Source organism: Cicer arietinum, chromosome 8, assembly GCF_000331145.2.
Source record: "Cicer arietinum cultivar CDC Frontier isolate Library 1 chromosome 8, Cicar.CDCFrontier_v2.0, whole genome shotgun sequence".
Taxonomy (NCBI): domain Eukaryota; kingdom Viridiplantae; phylum Streptophyta; class Magnoliopsida; order Fabales; family Fabaceae; genus Cicer; species Cicer arietinum.
Genome location: NC_021167.2, coordinates 4,503,575 through 4,523,660, shown reverse-complemented (window position 1 = coordinate 4,523,660; position 20,086 = coordinate 4,503,575). Strand labels below are relative to the sequence as shown.

General features: G+C 32.6%; 3 protein-coding genes and 1 pseudogene across 3 annotated transcripts; 1 reads left to right on the top strand and 3 right to left on the bottom strand.

The window, feature by feature from the left end:
* Positions 1 to 5: 5 nt before the first annotated feature.
* On the bottom strand, positions 6 to 2,637 carry LOC101504013 (cytochrome P450 CYP82D47-like; annotated as a pseudogene).
* Positions 2,638 to 2,787: 150 nt separating this feature from the next.
* On the bottom strand, positions 2,788 to 5,361 carry LOC101507990 (uncharacterized). The gene is made up of 5 exons (XM_004511923.4): positions 4,964 to 5,361; positions 4,463 to 4,696; positions 3,940 to 4,023; positions 3,487 to 3,616; positions 2,788 to 3,393 (listed from the first exon to the last, which is right to left on the bottom strand). Exons 1-5 carry the CDS (start codon positions 5,233 to 5,235, stop codon positions 2,989 to 2,991), a joined length of 1,125 nt encoding a protein of 374 aa, XP_004511980.1. The 5' UTR covers positions 5,236 to 5,361; the 3' UTR covers positions 2,788 to 2,988.
* Positions 5,362 to 7,933: 2,572 nt separating this feature from the next.
* LOC101507667 (nuclear pore complex protein NUP58) lies at positions 7,934 to 13,692 on the top strand. Its single transcript, XM_004511922.4, has 6 exons — positions 7,934 to 8,469; positions 8,576 to 8,690; positions 9,663 to 10,118; positions 10,374 to 10,908; positions 12,940 to 12,980; positions 13,169 to 13,692. The coding sequence occupies exons 1-6, from the start codon at positions 8,174 to 8,176 to the stop codon at positions 13,205 to 13,207; spliced, it is 1,482 nt and encodes a 493-aa protein (XP_004511979.1). The 5' UTR covers positions 7,934 to 8,173; the 3' UTR covers positions 13,208 to 13,692.
* Positions 13,693 to 14,019: 327 nt separating this feature from the next.
* LOC101503691 (pentatricopeptide repeat-containing protein At3g50420) lies at positions 14,020 to 19,443 on the bottom strand. Its single transcript, XM_012719031.3, is given in 6 exon segments — positions 14,020 to 16,471; positions 18,360 to 18,523; positions 18,526 to 18,589; positions 18,673 to 18,798; positions 18,944 to 19,129; positions 19,131 to 19,443. Coding segments are annotated over 6 exon segments (2,889 nt in total). The 5' UTR covers positions 19,332 to 19,443; the 3' UTR covers positions 14,020 to 14,323.
* Positions 19,444 to 20,086: the final 643 nt, after the last annotated feature.

Below are 20,086 nucleotides of genomic sequence, written 5' to 3'. Positions count from 1 at the left end.
TACGTGTCCTTCAACTTATATTTGGTTGTAAACCAACTTTTGCATGCAATAAGTAACTTACAACGTTTCAAGCTTAAAGCTTCTCATCAGGCTCTTGTTTTATCCTGTTTGTGGATGGCATAAATAAAATACATGAAAATTATTCAACCACTCTCCCTTTTGGCAATAAGGTGTAGACATGAGTGGTAGATCGTCAAATCGTTGAATGTGAACCAAAAGTGGAGAATTATCATAATACTACTGACTTCACCAGTTATTAACTTATAATACATCATATCCCCCTTAAACATCTTACACAAACCCAGAGAAGTGTTGCTGTTATTTAGAGATAAATTAGCCTATTATAATCTAGTCCTCATAAAGGTTGGTATCAAGACGCTGTTTTAGGACAACTTCAAGCGGTGTTGCTTTTAAATTTGAGAGTCCTGGGCTTTCTGTCATGTCTACAGCTTGATTTGAAGGAGAAGCAACATTAAAAGAGTGTCACAGTCTAGTCAATGTCAAGTGCACCACTCTCAGAGCCAATGAGGCGCCAGGACATACTCCTTCCAGAACCAAAAGGGACAAGTTCATAGTTCCGACTTCTGACATCAATATCTTTGTTGCTTGTCAAGAATCTCTCAGGCTTGAAATCATGAGGATCAGTCCAAAGGCGGCCGTCCCTGTGAATCTTCCGAACATTCACCATCAACTGTGTACCAGCAGCAATGTGATAGCCACATGAAAAAGTGCAGTTGTTCGTCACTGCACGCAAGGTGATAATTGGACTTGGTGGATAGAGGCGCAGCGTTTCTTTAACAATGGCTTGGAGGTGAACTAAGTTCTTTATGTCGTATTGTGCCTTTTTAAGTTCCATTTGATGATTGAGTAGGAGGGATATTGTCCATGTTAGAGCCACCATGGTGGTGTCACTTCCTGCTAAAATCAGATTCTGCCAATATATATGGGCTCATCGATTGAATTCAAAGTTAGTTGTCAAACCCAAAAGCCAATAATATGCACGCAAGACTGAAAATTTCTTCTAAACAAAAGAAGGATGTTTGTACTGAATCAGAATATATGACAAAAAGAACTTAAAGTTTGGAGAAGTGGACAACTTGAAAGTACTATGTTCCTTTTAGACTCAGTCTCCATTTTTTGATTAATCCGATGCAGTAAATCACGCTCATACCATATGTATATTTAGTTAAAAAGGTCGACTAAAAAACTTTTAAGGCCTAACATGTCAATTTTTTAATTAAATAAATATAAATAATATAATTATAATTTTGTTATTATTATAATGTTGTAGTTGTTTTAAGCATATTGGTCAGTAAAAAATACTGGAGTCTATAAAATTTATAAAATTAAAGTAGTGACAAATTTTAAATGTTTTATCATGCTTGAATTTTGTTATTTGAGTTAATTTGAGATAAATTAGATGACGTGGTTTAAAATAGGCTAAAAAGTTATATCATTCTTTTATAAAAGTCAAATCAGACTTAAAATAATTTATCAGGTAATATATCAGACTTAGTAAGTTTTTAGAATGTACTAGTATTCAATGAAAGCCTTGTGAGGGTCCTAAATAGCTACTTCCATCCCTAAGTAGCAACCATAAAAATAGCTGGCTGAAAACTTACCAGGCAAGTAGCCTCGATGACAGTATCTGAATCATAACTACAAATCTCTGCATCCTGCAGAACATTCAACATGACATCCATGAAATCTTGTTCTTCCTTTCCATTATAACCCAAAGCTCTTTTCCTTTTGTGTTCCTCAAGCCACCCTTCAGACAAAAAGTCCAATATCTCAGCAGTTCTCTATATAGCCTTCTCATAACCATTAATATCTAACCAACCCAAAAATGGAATTGCATCAGATAACACAAACTCCCAAACAAACACATCCAATCTCTCATAGCTTCCTTGTACTTCCTAGCTTCACCTTCTGCCTAACCATTACCATCACCCCCAGCTCCATAGTATGATTTCCCTCCCACCATTTTCAGAGTAATCTTGTGAGTCAAATCACCAAACCACTGCTTCATATCAACCAAAACACCTTCTTTAGGACAACCCTTAATTGACCATAACCTATAAAGCTCTCTCACTGCAGCGTCTAACTCAGATATTCTTATGTTCTTCAACAGTTCGATTCGGTGATTCGAAAGAAGCTCAACCGTCGCTAGCTTCCTCATCTCACGCCAATAAGGACCATAAGTAGCGAAACCAAACATAGCATAGTTGTAATAACCCATTAGTTTTGAGGCTGCAACCAAGGGTCTAGTGGAGAAAGTTTTGTCATGGAGAGTAAAACATTCCTTGGCCATCTCAGAGCTACTAAGTATAAGAACTTTATTGTAAGCAAGTTTTATGGTGAAAATTGGTCCATGTTTGTCAGCCATCAAACCAAGTGTTTTATGTGTAAGTTGGTGACTCCCAAAGAGGTGCAAATGGCCAATTATAGGCCATGCACCTCCTGCTTCAGGTGCAGTGCAGATCTTTGTGTGGGGATGGCCATGTGTTTTCTTCAAGTAATAAATCAAGGCTCCAATTAGCAGGGTGCGAATGCTTGAAATGAGAATTTTGAGCAGGAATTCATCCATGACCATGGTTGATTTGTTGATTGCCAAATATGTAGTTAAGAATGAACCGATTAGGAGTCTTCGAGTTTGAGCTCTAACTAAAATAATTCTTTGTCTAAGTTCGAGTTATGTTCTTTAAAAAATTATATTTTATAGGTGATTACTAATTCGTGTATGATACATCATTTACTAGTTAGAAAATAAAGGATTCAAGCAAAAAGTCAGAAAATCAAATTATGACCATGCATGGATAACTGATGTTCAAAAACAAAGTGACACTTGTAGTGTTTCACGTACTGATATTACTAATACTGTAGCACTATGGCAAAAGAGGATTTAGTACCAAATTATCAAGTTTGATAATTTCAAAACATAGTGTTCTGTTCAACATACCCTAGGTTAAATTGAAGAAATTATCCTCATCATTGTTTTTTGATTCTAGACCTAAGTCTTCCAGCAATGCTGTCTGGACTTGGTTTAGTGGAAGAAGCAAGCGTCTTAACTGAATCTGAGCCATCGACTTTTTTAAGTTGATCTTGCTCATCAGCAAAACACAGCGATCTCTTTGTTGCAACCTCGTCAACATTAGTTTCAGTTTCAGCTGGAGGCTGCATTGATCCAATCTTATACTCAATGACCTCCTGAGACTTATTGTCACCGGCATCCAAGAAAGGTAGTGACCTTTTAGCAGAAACAGGGTTGGAAGCATCGTCATTTTTCTCAACATCTGTATTGGAAGCATCATCTTCATTTTTCTCAACATTTGTATCGGAGCGCCGAGTTTGAATGAGGTAGTGAGCGACTGATTTGTAGCCCAACCGCGATACCTAAAATAAGTATACATTTGAGCTTAGCTACAATTCAATCTTTTGGAAAACAGCTGAACAGTAACAAAATTTTGGTTAAGAATTAAGAGTAACCTTTTTATATAGAGCTCCAGTAGGTGCCCATCCTTTTGCTTGACGACATAAGCTACAATTGCAAATTCCACGACAAACTGGGCATATCCAATTTGGATCCGCCAAGGCTTCTAGTACATGCTCCCCATATCTATAAGAGCAGGATAAAAAATTGAAGCACCATAACAAATTACGTGCACTGCCAAGATATTATTAAACTCTAGTTCACACATGTGGAAACACATCTAAAACCATTTTCAGGATTTGTGATGCATAAATTACGGTTCACATGCCATATTTGCAACGACAGTATCATATATAAATCTAATTTAAATATAGGGAAAATATCAACTAAGAGAATAGACCATCAACATTTTACTGGTTTGTTCATAAAAACATCCTACCAAATAAGCAAAAGGAGACTGCAATATCTCTTAGCATAGATATTAGGGAAGACATATGTAGAAAGCATACCTAATGTACAAGCAATCTCCACAAAACTGCCCCTGGACCATGTTGCATTCACAACAGCGTGTCCGATAACCAAGAGTTTTTTGCCTGCAAAACATTATTTTCATTTAGAGCAAGTTCATCAAGAAAATTAGACATATATATTACAGAATTAATTCATCCCATAAATGAGGCATGGTAAAAATGGTTATGGATAAAGCTTTTGATTTGAGAAGAAAAAGAAAGAAAATCTTCTACTAATGAATGGAACTTTTAATGGGTCTCACAAACCAAGTCTACAAATTATCGATAAAACATTCTGAATTTATAAGGAAAAAATGAAGCCTAAAGAGAATATTCCACAGCTCTCAAAGCTCAGGACCCTAGTCAAACGACCGAACACTCTATCGGTGTCATGTGTCAGTGTTGTGTCCCGTGTACCTGTCAGTATCAATGCTTCATAACCTTAAACTACTCATCAACAATTTCATCATGTACATTGATGAGTTGTTTAGAGATAGAAAGTGGATTAGATCGAGTAATTTACCTACACTGATGACAAGTTTTCCCTTGAACAGAATCATAAATCCGTTTCCCATCTTTTCCAACACCATCCACAAAAAGCTCCCAAGTTTTCTCAGTGTTCCCCAAAAGCTTCTCATGTTTTTCAGTATAAATCTCAGGCTCCGAACCTTCCCTTATCACAACCTTATTATTTTTCTCACGCCCAACTTTCTTCAATGGCGCTTCAGAGTAACTAATAGGAGCAACATTCTGCAACCTAAAAACAAAAAGGGTAAACCACAATTTTAGTCCCAAAGTGTAGTGCTTTGTCACTCTGTTCTAGGCCAAAATCTCAGATTAGTCATCACATCGTCAAAACGTTGAAACAAGTTACAACTAATATCTTTCAGATATTATTTTGACGAATCAATCACTAATTTGAGTTTTTGGCTGAGTCATGGACAAAATGACGGCAAAAAATGTTGGGTGCAGTGAAACCAAAAATATCGAATTTTTAGGGCGCAAAAGGGGAAAATGGAAAAACCTTGAAGAGCGGCGAGTGGGGCCAGAAGGGTTAAGCGAAAGAGGTGATTTGGGGTTAGATTGATTTCGACGTGAAGGTGTTGTTTTGGGTTTGAGCTTGAGGGAAAGTGAAATGTCGAAAATGCCCAACTTCCCCATTCTTTCGCGATTTTCGCGGATTCTTTCTTCTCTGGAGATTTCGTATTGAGACATTTTGTGCTGATGATGTTTCATTTCGGACATGGTTTGAGGATTTTCGATGAGTGTTGGAATACGCTTTTTGGGAGAGGGCATTTATATGATAGAAGCTTATTTGATTTTGATGTTTGAAGTGAAGTGAGTGAGTGAGTGAGTCTGCAACGGTCGAGTGGTTTTGGTTTGGAATTTGGAAGTGGCGGAGACTAATGGGGGGGAACACAGAATTTCCATATTTGCCTATTTATTCAACTGCCGCCAATATTTTTATTAATTAATTTAAAGTGAAAAATAAATTATTTTTTCTTCGTCTCAGAATCTTTTCTTTTTTTCATCATTAACTTATGACATATATTATTTCTATAGCTTGCTTATAAAATTGGTATTATATTTTGAGGAAATATTAAAGTTGGTATAGGTATAGATTGCTTTTATTAAAAAAAATGAAATTAACTCCAGTGAAAAGGGTTTTGTATAAACCGTATAATTGATTGCTAAAAAATATAATAATTTAACGTGATTATTATTTTATTTGCATGTGTTAGTAAGTTGTAGTATGATATAGCATCCCTTAGACTAAATTGACTTTAGAGATTTTCTAACTCAGTCATGATAATGATTAGTAGATTACTATCATTATTGGGTTCACAATTATATAATATGCGCCATATCATGATGCAATTTATTTTAGCAAATGGGCTGCTTATGGACTTAAATGTTATATATAACCATTTAATATTAATATATTTTGCAAGTATATTAACTTTATTCATATTAAATCAAACATTTTTAATCTTTATTATTTTTCAAACTCAAAAGGCTAGCAATCAAATTTAAGTGATTAATTTAAATTTTAAATATTAGAGTAAAAACAGTTTGTTTTAAACAAAACTGATCACAAGATAACATACTAAAATAAAATTTTCATTTATTAATCATTAACTACAAAGAGTTTTAACTCATATTTAGTTTAAACGTTAAAAAGTAAAAATAATAAAATACTGCAAAATTCGTTAAAACAGAAATCAATATAGAAAGAAATGAAAGAGACCAAAAAGAAATACAAGTTACAATGATGTTGGGAGCAAGGTCAACAAACATACTCAGTAGTACAATCTCATTTAAGCCCCAAATTTTCAAAAATAAATTAAAATGGCTCCAAAATGAGTTGGTAGATGGATGATCATGATAGATTGTAGCAAGAGACAATGAAATATTTGTATTAGAATTGGTGGATGCGTTTAAATTTGAGTTGCAGTTTATTCTCTTATTGTTCCGATTTTTATTCTTATATATGATAAGTGTATTACATTATATTTTTCTTTTTGTATGATCTTTTCAAATTACTAAGTAAAAATTCATTTGACTCATTATCTAAAAAACATCCACACTTACATTAATCCAAAAAATTTATCATTATTTATTGTTGAAATGTCCACAAATTTAAAGACAAAAATCACTTAAAGTTTGACCAACATTTATGCACTCCTATGATTTTCAACAGTATTGTACTAGAATGCTACAACAACTTGTAATATATGTCCAAACTTTCTCTATTAAATATTTCCTTCACAAATAAACACAACCCAAAATCAATTTAACTTAAAATAATAAAAAGACATTAACACTTATTAATTAACAAACTACATCTACTCAATAATGTCACAATTAAAACTAAAATAAGTGCCATAATATACATAAATTATTTATATAATTTTCATAACAATGATAAATTATTTATAGAGCATAAATTATCTTCCATTACTAAAAATTTATTCATTGAAAATACCAAAGTTAAATTAAAGATAGACATTTTAAAGAACCATAGTTGAAAAGTAATTAATATTTGTTAATATATTGCATTTCATTAAAAAGAAGGGTCAAATTTTTTTACTTATAGTTATTCCTAATAGAATATTTTGTATCATATTTGCAAACAAAAAAACAAGTATTACATTTGGCTATGAGGACAAAAGAAAAAGTAAGATTAACTCTCTAATATATTGAGTAGATATTGTAGCTAATTTAAATATATTTAAGTTTTTAAGTCGTAGTTTAATTGAATTGATATTATTATATTGTAATTATTGATGTATAAAAAGTTACTAAATATTAATTAAAATGATAAGGAAATTTTTAATTCTAAAAATATAACTAAATTTTAATATTTAAACATCTAAAAAATTATATAATTTCATGACAACATATAATTTAATATTTAAAATATATCAACAAACATAAAAAAGTTAAATTAACAACAAATTCTTAAATCAAACCTAACAACTAAATTATAACTATACAAAAAATAATTATAAATTATGACGAAAACATTACAATTTAAATGGTGGAGACTAAAACATGACCTTTTCATGTTTTTTCAACTTGACGAAATCCATTATCTTTCCCGTGGAGACTAAAACATATCTTACTCTGTTTAGAGCAAGTCTGGTATGGTCACAAGACCAAAGGCATAATACTTAGACACACACTTCCTCCGATTATTGTTACAATTTAAAAAAAGTTTTAATGATTATTATTATTATAAGCAAAAACTATTTATTTTAACTAATTTAATACTGTTATTTTCGATACACCATTCATCTAATTCAAAACAAATATTAATAGTCAAATGTTTCACATTAAAAATAAATAATTTATTAAATTTAATTTGTGTTATTTTTATCGTTTTAGTATTTTATACTCGATTTTTGAAAGAAAAAAAAAACTATAAAATTTGAAAAATATATTCTAAAAGAAAAAGAAATTTGAAAAATAAAACGGATTCAGACGTTAAAGAAAAACCCTGCTCGGCCGCAAAACCTTATTATTATTTTTCTCCGCAAAGGCATTGGTTGTTTCCGGACGCGGGATATCAGAATTTGGATCTCCTTCGTTCCTGAATCTCTCAATGCTTCAATATTATGAAATTCTATTAATTTCAATACAAGAACAATTCATTCAACATAATCCAAATATTTCCATACTTCACTCTGCTTTTCTCTCCCTGCCTAGGGTTTAACTACGCCTTTTCTTCACAATGTCATTTTCGTTGTTCTCCACGCCTCAGCAACCGCAACAACAACAACAACTCTTTCAACCACAGCAACAGCAACAATCTCCTTTTCAGCACCAGACTAATTTGTTCCAGCAGCAACAACAACAGCAACAGCAATTTCAACAGCAGCAGCAACAACAACAATTTCAAGCACAACAGCAGCAGCAGCAGCAGCAGCAACAATTATTTTTGTTCACTAACGATAGAACTCCTGCTAGTTACAGTACTAATTGGGCGGATCTACATCCTGATTCTCAGAAGATTCTACTTCAAATCGAGTAATGTTTCAATTTTCTCACTTTATTTTATTCAAAGTAAACAGAGATTATTTATTATATTATATGATTCGAGTTGCTTAATTAATAACTGTTATCTGTTACACAGGGAACGGATATTGGAATATAGAGATGAAAGCCAGAGACTTGACCAGTGTAATCGTCTTTATGATTCTTCAGTTTTCAATGATGGATTTGAGGTTGATGCAAGCCATATTGTTCAGGTTCTCTCTTACACCAATTTGTTACTCTTTGATGTTGCTTTAATTTGTTGGTTATCTATCTATTCCAATTTTGTTATAATTCAGAAAAAATATGACTTTTATGTTTCGTCTTCATATTACTATCAGTGCTTGTTGCAAAATGGCTACGCAAATAGGAAAAAAGTGTGGATTGATGATTTCTAGTTGAGGCATATTGAAAATACTCGTTTATGATTTTGTGTTGAATTTATTTGCTAAATTGGTAGAAGAAAAGAGTAAGGATTAAGGTTTTCTAGTTGTGGCGTAGTTAATTTTGCGTGTATGATTTGATTTGAATTTATATTCTAAACATGTTCTGCTGACAATTAAGAGATTCGCTGTTGTTTCTAGAGTTTTGCGTGCAGCTAAACAAGAACCTAATGCTGGCCATAGCAAATTTTGTGTGCATAATTTATCTGTCAACAGTGTAAATATTACTACTTAGTTGACTACTACAAAAAATTTAAATTTCTATTGCTTGTTTCTATAACATAAACTGGATAAGAAGTTATGGCAGAATTAGTTGATAGATTTCTCTTTACGTGTGTGATTTGCTTTCTATTATTCTATGAAGGAAGCATATCAAATTTAATTAGTTTATTTGATCAGGACATATGTGACCCTCAATAGCAGTATCTTTGAATGTTGAATTTATTTTGTTTGTCATCTAAGCGTAGCGTGTGGTTATTAGCGTTAAGAAATGGATGCATCTAGTGCCAATGGCCAGACCCGAGACCTACATGCCTACTTTTGAGAGATGTTGAAGCATGATGGCTTTTAATGATGTGGTTGAAATTCTTTGTTCTATTTCTCTCTAATTTTCACATATTGTTAAGCAATTTTTTTCGTCTTCAACTACCAAAGTCGAAATGATTAAACTGATCCCTTCTCTCTCAATATCGTGCTTAATGCGATCTATACATGAAATAACAGCTATTTTCTGATGTTTGATAGGAACTTGGTGGAATCGGAACTGCTATGGAACGGCAGAAAACTTTGCTACAGGAACTGATGTCAGTTGTTAAGGATATGTTACGTAATACAGAGGTTGCTGTTCGTTCATTTATGATGCTACGTACAAGGTTCCTTCATCCCAGTGGGGGAGCATCAAGTGCCACTGCCCCATCACAGACCCCTGGAACAACGAGTAGCCAACCAACAGCTACATCTATAGTACCCGTTTTTGATTTCTACAGTGGTCTTCCAAAGAAACCATCACCCTTTTTACAGCAAACTGTACTTAGATTTGAGAAATATATTGGTGAATGCCATCAGTGGATTGAAGAGTTAGAGCAGCTGCTTCTCCTAGACTCCGAAAAAAATGCTTCCAGTAATGGATCCTCATTATTGCAATCTCTTCCCAAAGTCATGACAAATGTGCATGACTTTTTTGTACATGTTGCTGCAAAGGTAAACAGACAAAATTATGAGTTAAAAAAATGACATCACACCATACAGCTATGAGTGTATATATGCACTTCTTGCACAATCTTCCATTCCCTGCTTTTTGTAACAAACAAGGACAAAACTTGGTGTAGTAGAGATGATAACATGTGGCTGTCCTGTTAAAAAAAATTCTCATGCAGATATAAAACCATGCTCCATAATATTTACCCATTCTCATTTATGGTAATAACAACAGGTTATTTAATAATGCTTATTCAGGTGGAGAGCATTCACCAGTACATTGAATCTATGAAATCAGCATACCTAGCTGATCAGCGCCGACGAGGGGAGGTGAATGATCCATTTCTAGAGGCTGATCGGCGAGAAACTGCAAGACAAGAAGCAGCCTCCAAAAGAGTTCATCCAACATTACATTTACCTGCAAATTCACAACCCTCAACTCAAGTTGCTGGGTTGTTTTCCAGTTCAGGAACTCAAGGAGCATTGACTGCCCAACAGACCCCTGCAACAACTTCATCTTTGTCAACAGGAAGTGGTTTATCTCTTTTTAGCACACCGGTGTCTTCTGCCCCATCATCTTCTATGTCATCTTTGTTTACAACACCGACAACTCCTGCTCCAGGAGCCTCATGGTTTGCATCATCTAGTGCTACACCTCAAACCTCACTTTTTGGTTCCGCATCATCATCCTTACCTGGTGCCACATCAACTCCCTCTCTGTTCAGTAATGCTACTCCATTGTTTAGTTCAACTCCGGCCGGAGGTTCACTCTTTTCAACTCCGTTTGCTTCAGGTACTTTCGTGAGCCATGCTTTTTCTTAATTATCTTATGTTCAAAGTATTAACAAACTACAAAGCTGTTTTAGATGAAACATTGATTTGAAAATCAGGGTTAACAGAGCACAATAGAAGACATAGGACTTAAATGATCAAAATTAGGTTTTCTTGGGAATTGGGATACCTAAAGGAAGAAGTTAAGTAAAGTTAGAGTATTAGGGGGCAAGAATGGTTAAAGCAAAAAGCATAAGGGTTAACCTGCCAAGATTGAGATTTTGTGGAATTCTGGAAATATTCAGGCAAGGAATTATTAGGAATTTGATAAGGTGAGTGTTCAACACTTCTTGCTAAGCAAATGGAATCTCTCCCTTGTGAGGGGAAATTAGTCTTGTATAAGAAATTAACTTATCTAAGAAAAGACACTTAATATGAGACGGAGGGAGTATATATTTTGTTTAAATGATTATATCACATATTTAGAAAATGTTAAACTCGGGGTCCGATTAGGCCACAGCTTAAGGCCCAAGCTGAATTACAGCTTCTTGTAGTAACTTTGTAAGCACATGCACAGATGCAGCTAAATTACAGATTCTTGTAGTTACTTTAGGATCCTTATAGAAAATTAGTAAAAGATCACTATAAATACAAGCACAAGAACTTAATATTGAATTGTTGTCCGATATTTGCAAATTACAAGGGAATTACTTACATTCCATCCTAATAATATTTAAACAAAACTATTAGAATTTTCTTACCTTTAATCTTGTGTATTGTACTCAGCATCAAGGGTTTTTGTAGTTTTAAATGTGCCCAGTACTGGTTTTCAATGTAGTGGACGCTGGATGTTCTTATTGTTCCCGTTTAGGTATATTTTTCAAATTTTCAACTATGCAATGGAACGATTGTACACATATGGTTAATGATTAATAACTGGGAGATCACAGTTTTTGTCAAGCAATTTTCGTTTGCAATTAGGTTATTGAAATCACTGTTTTCAATAACCAAACCAGTCGTTGTCCTGGTAGAGAGAGAGGTTTTAGGTTGAGGTTCAAATGGAGTTGAACCAAAGTAGAACATAAGTTTCATATATACATCTATATTGTACTAAATTAATTTATAACCATACGTAAGAAAATTAAATTTACATAAGTCAAGTTTATAATTAAATTAACGGATTGTACTCCAACCGTCATAATTGCTTTTTAACTTTGACTAGTTCCTTATCAGATTAGCTAGTGTAGAGAAGTAAAGCTTCTCATCCTATATTTGTCTCATATCAAATTTAGTAAGTAAAAGAGGAAGAGGTGAAGCATCTCGTTATAAACTGATAGGATACTGGATATTTGGGCCTTAATCCAATAGAGAGTCTGAATAGGAAAAATAAGAATGACATGGTAATATCCTGTTTTTTCCGGGGAATGAGGCATAGGAGAGAGAGGAGAGGAGAGTGGGGGTCATGGCAAAATATTGTTAGAGAGTTGTTAGGAGAGTTTCTCTTTGGTTAGGAGCTTTGCTCTGGAACAGGAGTCATTAACTCTGTTTTATCTCTAGCATTCTGTTACTTTCCATGGTAGAGCCTTTGAGCTCCATTTTCAGTCAATTACAAACACATTTTTCGTCTTTGAATTTCTGGGTTCTATCATAAACTGAAGCCAAACCGTTGTATTACAAGCTCTTATTTATCCTACATTTGGACCTATTAATTGGTCATAGATAAGGAACAAAATAACTGTCAGTTTTAAATTGTTTTAATCAACATAGTATCAAAATAGTTGTTCAAAAGAATTAGTTTAAACATTTGAAGTTTACACGGTTCAACTGGTTTTCTGGTTCAAATGCTGGTTTTGGAACAGTTTTATCTTTCTGCACTGAAATACCTGAATGTATTATCATTGAACTTGACTGCAAGAGATAAAAAGGAAATTGAAACCTGATGCCTCCCTCCCTCTCATTTTTTTTATGACAAGAAAAAAGGAGGGTGGTTGGCACTTCATTAATCTTTTTCAATTTCATCTTCTGATCACGTTGACTATTTTTTCTTACTCAGGTACTCCTACAGGATCAGGAGCGAGCTTTGGGGCTGGATCAGTAAGTAAACTTTAGCCTCTCTGGTTTATTAATTAATAGACTATTTCTGTTATTAGTTAAAACAATCCTAGTGTATTGTGTTATGTCAGCCTTGATAAAATTAAGCACTGTCATCTGCTGACTGCTGTTTCTTTTATGGCTTATTTGGTTGCACCCTCTAAACCTTATTTTCCATAATTTTATTGCAGAAAAATCCAAGGCCAAAATCCAGAACTGCTCGGCGCTAATAGAATTGATCTGAAATTGTGAAGTTGATGGGGTCCTTTTCTACTACCAAACAAATATGAATGTACCACTTGAAATATTGGTCTTTCCTTGTTAGATGGTCTTAAAAATGATTTTTGCTTTTAATCTGATGTCTTGGAATGTGGATGTCGCATTGAGGGCACTGGATATGCATATTGACATCTGGATTCTGCCTTGTTTCAGTCCGTTGCGAGTGCTTCCATTAGGCATTTACAGTGGGTTATTGTTGAACCCATTTTCTTTAACATTTGTTTAGGTTAGGTTATTTTGAATTTTAAATTTTCCCGAATTATAGCTAGCTTATCTAGCTTATTTTATGAACCAATTTGTAGCAATAGCATCTTTCCTGGTTACAGTTTGAGCTTGATCCATCATTCCTTGTTGTAAAAGATATCAGATCCTTGGCAGTTTTATGGCCCCGTGTCACTGATAAAGTTCAATGTGGATAATTGGCCTTTGATTTTTATTTTTACAATGCTGGAAGTTAATTTAAATTTGACTCAAGCCTCCTTTTGTTTCCTTGAACTGACTAAAAAATGGGAGTTAAGTCAACTATTGTTGGGGACATTCCCCCAAATATCAACTGCTGGAAGGTAGTGTATCAACCCTGGAATATTTGTATGTTTTTAAAATAAGGAATCGTTGCATTGACTTTTACCTCACATTGGTACTCATTAAATTACATTCTTTTCGAGCAGTAGTAGAAGTATCCTTTTAACTTACTAAACATTGGATTAAAATAGATTAAGATAACTTTATTTTTTATTCTATTCTCTTATCACTCAGTATCAAATGCGATGAAAGAGTAAAATATTAGTGTAACGATATAATACAAAAAATAAAATGTAATTTTCCAAACAAGAGATGCATTGAGTTTGGCTAAACCTCAATAGAGGCATGATCTAAGACATTTGCACAATATAGTAGTAATCAACCCTCTTCTTACAACCACAAAGTACAACCTAATATCTCTATTCCCTAGATTTCAATCATTATCTATTTTACCTCTAAAACTTTACTCCCTTTAATACATTTACTTTTTAGTTAAATTCCACTATATCATAAGCTTAGCTTGTGTAACTTATGTAGCATACATTTTATGCCTCACTGTCGTAATTTTCTGTTCTAATCATATTTCCTTTAAGCCTATGCAATTCAGCCTGCACCTGATCAACCTTAGGGTGTGATTGATCACCAGATGAGAACACATGAATATCATTCTTGGCCTCAATCCAACTTAACCCAGGATCTTTCTCCATCATCAATCCCCTCATATTTCTTCTTATTTCAGCAACTTCATCCCATCTCCCTGCAGCAGCATAAAGATTAGAAAGCAAAACAAGAGTTGGACCGTCTTCTGCATTCAATCTCAAAACTTCCTCTGCTGCATGAACTCCCACTTTCAAACTTTTATTTAGAACACAAGCACCTAGCAAAGTTCTCCATAAATCAACATTGTCTTCCAAATAAGGTGATTTTTTGATGATTTCTTCCGCTTCTTCCAGTAATGCTGCGCGACTCAACAAAGTTACCATGCAAGAGTAGTGCTTAGGCCCAGGAACCAGACCAATGCTGTTCATATAACTCCATAGTAGTCTTCCTTGCTCAACCAATTTACTGTGGCTGCATGCAGACAATAGCGACAAGAATGTTACTTGATCTGGACCTAGACCGTGTTCAATAATCTCATTAAAAAGTTTCAATGCCTCATCCACCATTCCATGGTGACTATATCCTCCAAGCATTGAGTTCCAACACTTCAAATCTGGATTTGAAACTTGAGAAAACACCATATATGCAACTTCAAGGCAACCATTTTTGGCATACATATCGATTAGACTCCCAGAAACAGACATTTCAACATCATAACCCGACTTCAAAACATAACATTGAATCATTTCACCTTGTCTTAAAATTGCAAGGTCCGCACAGACACTCAAAACTCCACTTAGAACATAATCGTCAATCTCATGGGCTTCATGATGCATTTCAGAAAAGCATCTAATTGCACTCATTCCGTCAGCCATTTTAGAATAACCAGTGATCATTTCAGTCCACAGAACAGCATCCTTTCCCGCGATTGAATAAAATACACACTGAGCTGCTTCAGTTTCCTGATTTTTGAAATACATTGACACTAGAGTGCTTCCAACAAACACACTTGTCTCAAATCCTGCTTTAATAACCTGAGCATGAAGAGGTTTTCCATAATTGAAGCACGGGAATGCACCGGTTGCAGATACAATGCCAGCGTAAGTATAGTCATCTGGTTTAGGAAAATTCAATCCCTTCAACTGCACGAACAAATTCATTGCCTTCTCTCCATCCCCATTCTCAGAATATCCAGCAATCATAGAATTCCAAGAAACTAAATCCCAGTTTTCCATCCTACTAAAAATCCTATACGCCGTTTGTGTATCACCAAAATTGCAATACATGTCAACAAGCGCATTTTGCAGATGTAAATCCAGTGACACATTCCTAAGAATCACATGAGCATGAATCAGTTTCCCAGAAAGATAATCTTTCAGACGACTACAAACATTCAAAACCATACAATACGTGTATTCGGTTGGATTAAAACCAGCTCCAATCATTTCAATAAATAGATAAACACCTTCCTTGATCTTATCATTCTTCAAATATCCAACAATCAAAGAATTCCAAGCAACATCGTCTCTGTTATTCATATCCCAAAACACCAATTCAGCAGAATTCAAATCCAAGCAATTCGAGTACATATTAAGCAAAGAAGTTTGAACACAAATATCATTCAAAAACCCAAACTTCAAGCTCTTTGCATGAAGTAATGATCCAATCCACAAATCTCCATACAAAGAAGATGCTTGAAGTAAGCTAGTAAAAGTCATGCTGGAAGGCCTAATACCCTTATATTCCATCTGGGTATACAAATTTAGGGCATAAATAGAATAATATTGTGATAATCGAGAATATGCTGCAAGAAGTGCATTGTAAGAAACAAGTGTTCTGTGAGGCATTTTGTCGAACACTTGATGAGCGTCTTTGAGTGAACCACAACGTGCATACATGGAGATGACGTTGTTGTAAACAAATGCAGATTTGGAGACAAAAGCGTTGGGGGTAGTTAATAGGAGAGCGTGGAGTTGACGCGCCTCTTGCAATGAGGTTGTGATGCTGCATTTTTGCAGCAGAAGAGAATCTGTTAGACAGTAACATAGCTTGTTCATGTAACACTTGCATACGCACAAGCCTTTTTGCGGATACTATGTTGTGGCTCTTTTTTCTTTAAAGAGAAAGAACATTTATTTATTGAGTTTTTCTGGTTATATCCCAAAAATATCCACCACAGAACGTAAAATTTAGGGGTCTAATTAGAAAAACTTTTATTTATTTAATAATACATCAATGATATAGATTTTTTATTATAAAAATAGTCCATTCTAAAAAATTTATTAAGAAACTATATCAAACAATTATTTTTAAGTAAAGTTGGATTAAAAATTCTGTTTTTTGTAAAATAAAATTAGTTTTACAGTTTTAATATAATATAATTGCTTGAGTAAAAATAAATATAATATACTTGCATTTTGCTTTTCATTGTAATTATAAAATATAGCTTGCTCTTTTTCTCATATCTATCACATTAAATTATTTTTGAGAAAATGTTCAAATAATATTTATTTAATTTTACAAACTACATGATCGAAAAAAAAAAATTTTAAAACAATACAACTTTTAAAATTTGTATAAATTTTAATTTGATTTAATAAAAAAGTTACAATTATATAAAATTACCCAAAAATCTATGGTTGAAAATAAAAATAAAAATAAAAATGAACTAATGATTTAAAAAATATTTTATTTAATAACAATGCGAAAATTATTAATTATAGGTAAAAATTATAGTGTTACACTATTTTCGTCTCATATTAAACGTCTTTTAAATTAATGCATTTCATAAGAAAGATACATACAGATTTCTTAAAAAACTATTAAGTGCACTAGTTCTATGAAAAAGATGATTAATTTTTTAAAATAACAAATAATACTATACAAGTGTAATGGGCAAAGATTAATATTTCATTTTTCATATCTTGCAGGATTGCTCACATTTTAGAACAAAGGAGCCTAATAATCTGGTTTGCTTGTGTATGAAATAATTGAAACCTGAGAAGTAACATGGTGTTTGAGGGTAAATCATTTTTTTTTCAAAAGAGGATAAAGCATTTGAGTAGGAAGACACATTTAATTTATAATTTTTTATATTTATCTTTTCTCTCCGCTAAATAAGATCTAAAGAGAAATTCATGAAAATGAAGTGAATAGGAAAAAAAAAATTAGTTATTTAAATTATAAATATCAGTCAAACTAATATTTAAATTTTTGTAAATTGACAAATATATCATTGAAATTGTAAAATAATAATCAAAACAATTAATATTAAAAATTTTAACGTTGTAGATTATAATATGACATGTTAATTGAATATTTGACTTCTCTACATTAATCTCATATTAATATCGATTAATTTTCCTATGAAATTCAAATCTTTATGGACTAATTTGTCCATAATTATTTCATGCACAATTACAACTACTTACAAACTATCTCTTAGATGACTAAATTTTATTGATAAATTTGTCTCCAAAAAATGACATTGATATGAGATTAATATGAACAAACTATATATTCAATTACCGTGTCACATCAAAATATTTAACGAAATGTTTTTACATATAAACTATTGTAATTGATCAATATATATTTACCAATTCAAAAATTAATATAATCGACACTTGAATGGTGCTTAAATCCTCAAGGATGAATAGCTTTTGACATTATCAATTTTACTCTATGTTCTATAAATGCATACGATAAAAAGGTTGTAGAGATATTTGATTAGATAAGTTTCCAAATATCAATCCTTTAGTGTATGTTTCTCCGCCAATAAGAAAAACATGATTCAATTTACATACACTTAAAATAATAAAACATTCACCCAAGTGTATTTATTTAGGATCAGATTTCAATCAAGTCACACACTTAAAAATCCATGACTATTTAACAGCGATTAGATGATCTAAAATTCAAAGTTAGTAATTTTAAGTTTTTTAGAAAAACAAAATACACTTTTTTGTTTAGATAGTCTCATTTGGATTGCAAAGAAGCCAAATTAATTTGTTTACCAACAATCTCAATGAGAAATAAAAAAAGCTGTTGAGGTTTAGAAAGCATAGCCATATGATCAGCTCCATTGATGACCTTAACAACATCAATTCCAGCAGCATTATGAATCATCCATTGTTGAAATTCTCTGCCTCAGACAACTCCTCAAGAAAAAATGACCCTGTCCTTATTAAACTCTTCACCAATTCTAAATCCTACAAAATAAAACCCAATTTTTTATTTTAATTTTAATTTTTTTTACATGGAGTGCAAAGATAAATGTCACAATTATATATACATCAGTGGAGCAGAGTTGAAAGAATTTTGTGGATAAGAACTTTGAGCCAGGAAGGAACAACATTTTGCTTTCACTAAATGAAATCTTGGCGTCTAACCATCCACTAATTGGGTATCTCTCAATATACTATCAACATATATATATCACATAATCATCATGTTAGGTAAATCAAATATAAAAATTAAGCAATATTTTCATCTAATACTTTCAACAATTCTAATAATTAATTAACTAACTAACTAATTCTACAATAATAAATTTAAATTATCACCTGTTGTAGGACATATGAAGGTTTGTGTTGGGTATCAGGAACAAAAGCAGCTATGAAAACTCCAATTTCAATTTTTTCTGGGAATTTATCCATTGCAAGAGCTAAAGTCAAACCTCCAAAGCTATGTCCAACAAGAACAACTTTTTCATTTGGAGCAAGTGAGGCCAAAAACTCCAACAAAGGCTTTAGAGTAATCAAAAAAAGTATTTACATCTTCAATTTTCTTTGTATCGATGCCACAAGCTGCAAGGTCAAGTGTTGTGACCTTGTAACCAACGGATTCTAACAATGGTTTAAGCTTGTACCAACACCAAGCTCCAACACAAGCACCATGCACTAGAACAAAATGTTTTTGTTTTTGTTTTTGGTTAGTGTTTAATTCAGCCATTCTGTGATTTTTGCTGCAGTTTGCTCCTTCTTGGCTGAGTATATAAAATGTCAAATTTATGAGTTTTATTTAGCACTGTCTTTCACTCAATAATGGATGCCTAATCTCTTACGGTTGCTATGTGGATAAGTTTAACGTACATAAATTTTTATGTGAATGTAAATAAATATTTTTACTTTGACAAATAACATGGTTGGAATTTTTTTGGCAAAATACTTTATGATGTTTTTTAATTTAATTTTAAATAATAATTCAGTTATTTTTTTTTATTTGATCCTTTATTTAATTTGAAGTAGTAATTTAATCATTTATGTCTTAAAATATTATGAATGTTATTTCTTTTATATAAATCTAAAAAATTCATGATCTTCAACAAAATTTAAAAAATAGTAATCATCTTTAATAAAATCTATATTTTCATCGCATCCAAAACTTAAATATTCAAATAAACTCATATTTGCATCTCCGAATACATCAACTTGTATTGACATACTTTTGTTTATAAATAGGAACACGATGAGTAGATAACTCCAATATATATTTTCATAGGCACAATTAGGGTTGTGCATGATTAATTTTTTTTAAAAATTAAATTATATCCATTTTAAAACCAATATATGAATTTGGATTTAAAATCAAATCTATTATTTGACTTAAAACCGATTGTAAATTGGTTATGATTAAATAACCGGTTTCAAGTTAAGCAATCTGTTTCAAAAAATTCAATTTTAAAATTGATTTTTTCTCAAAACCGG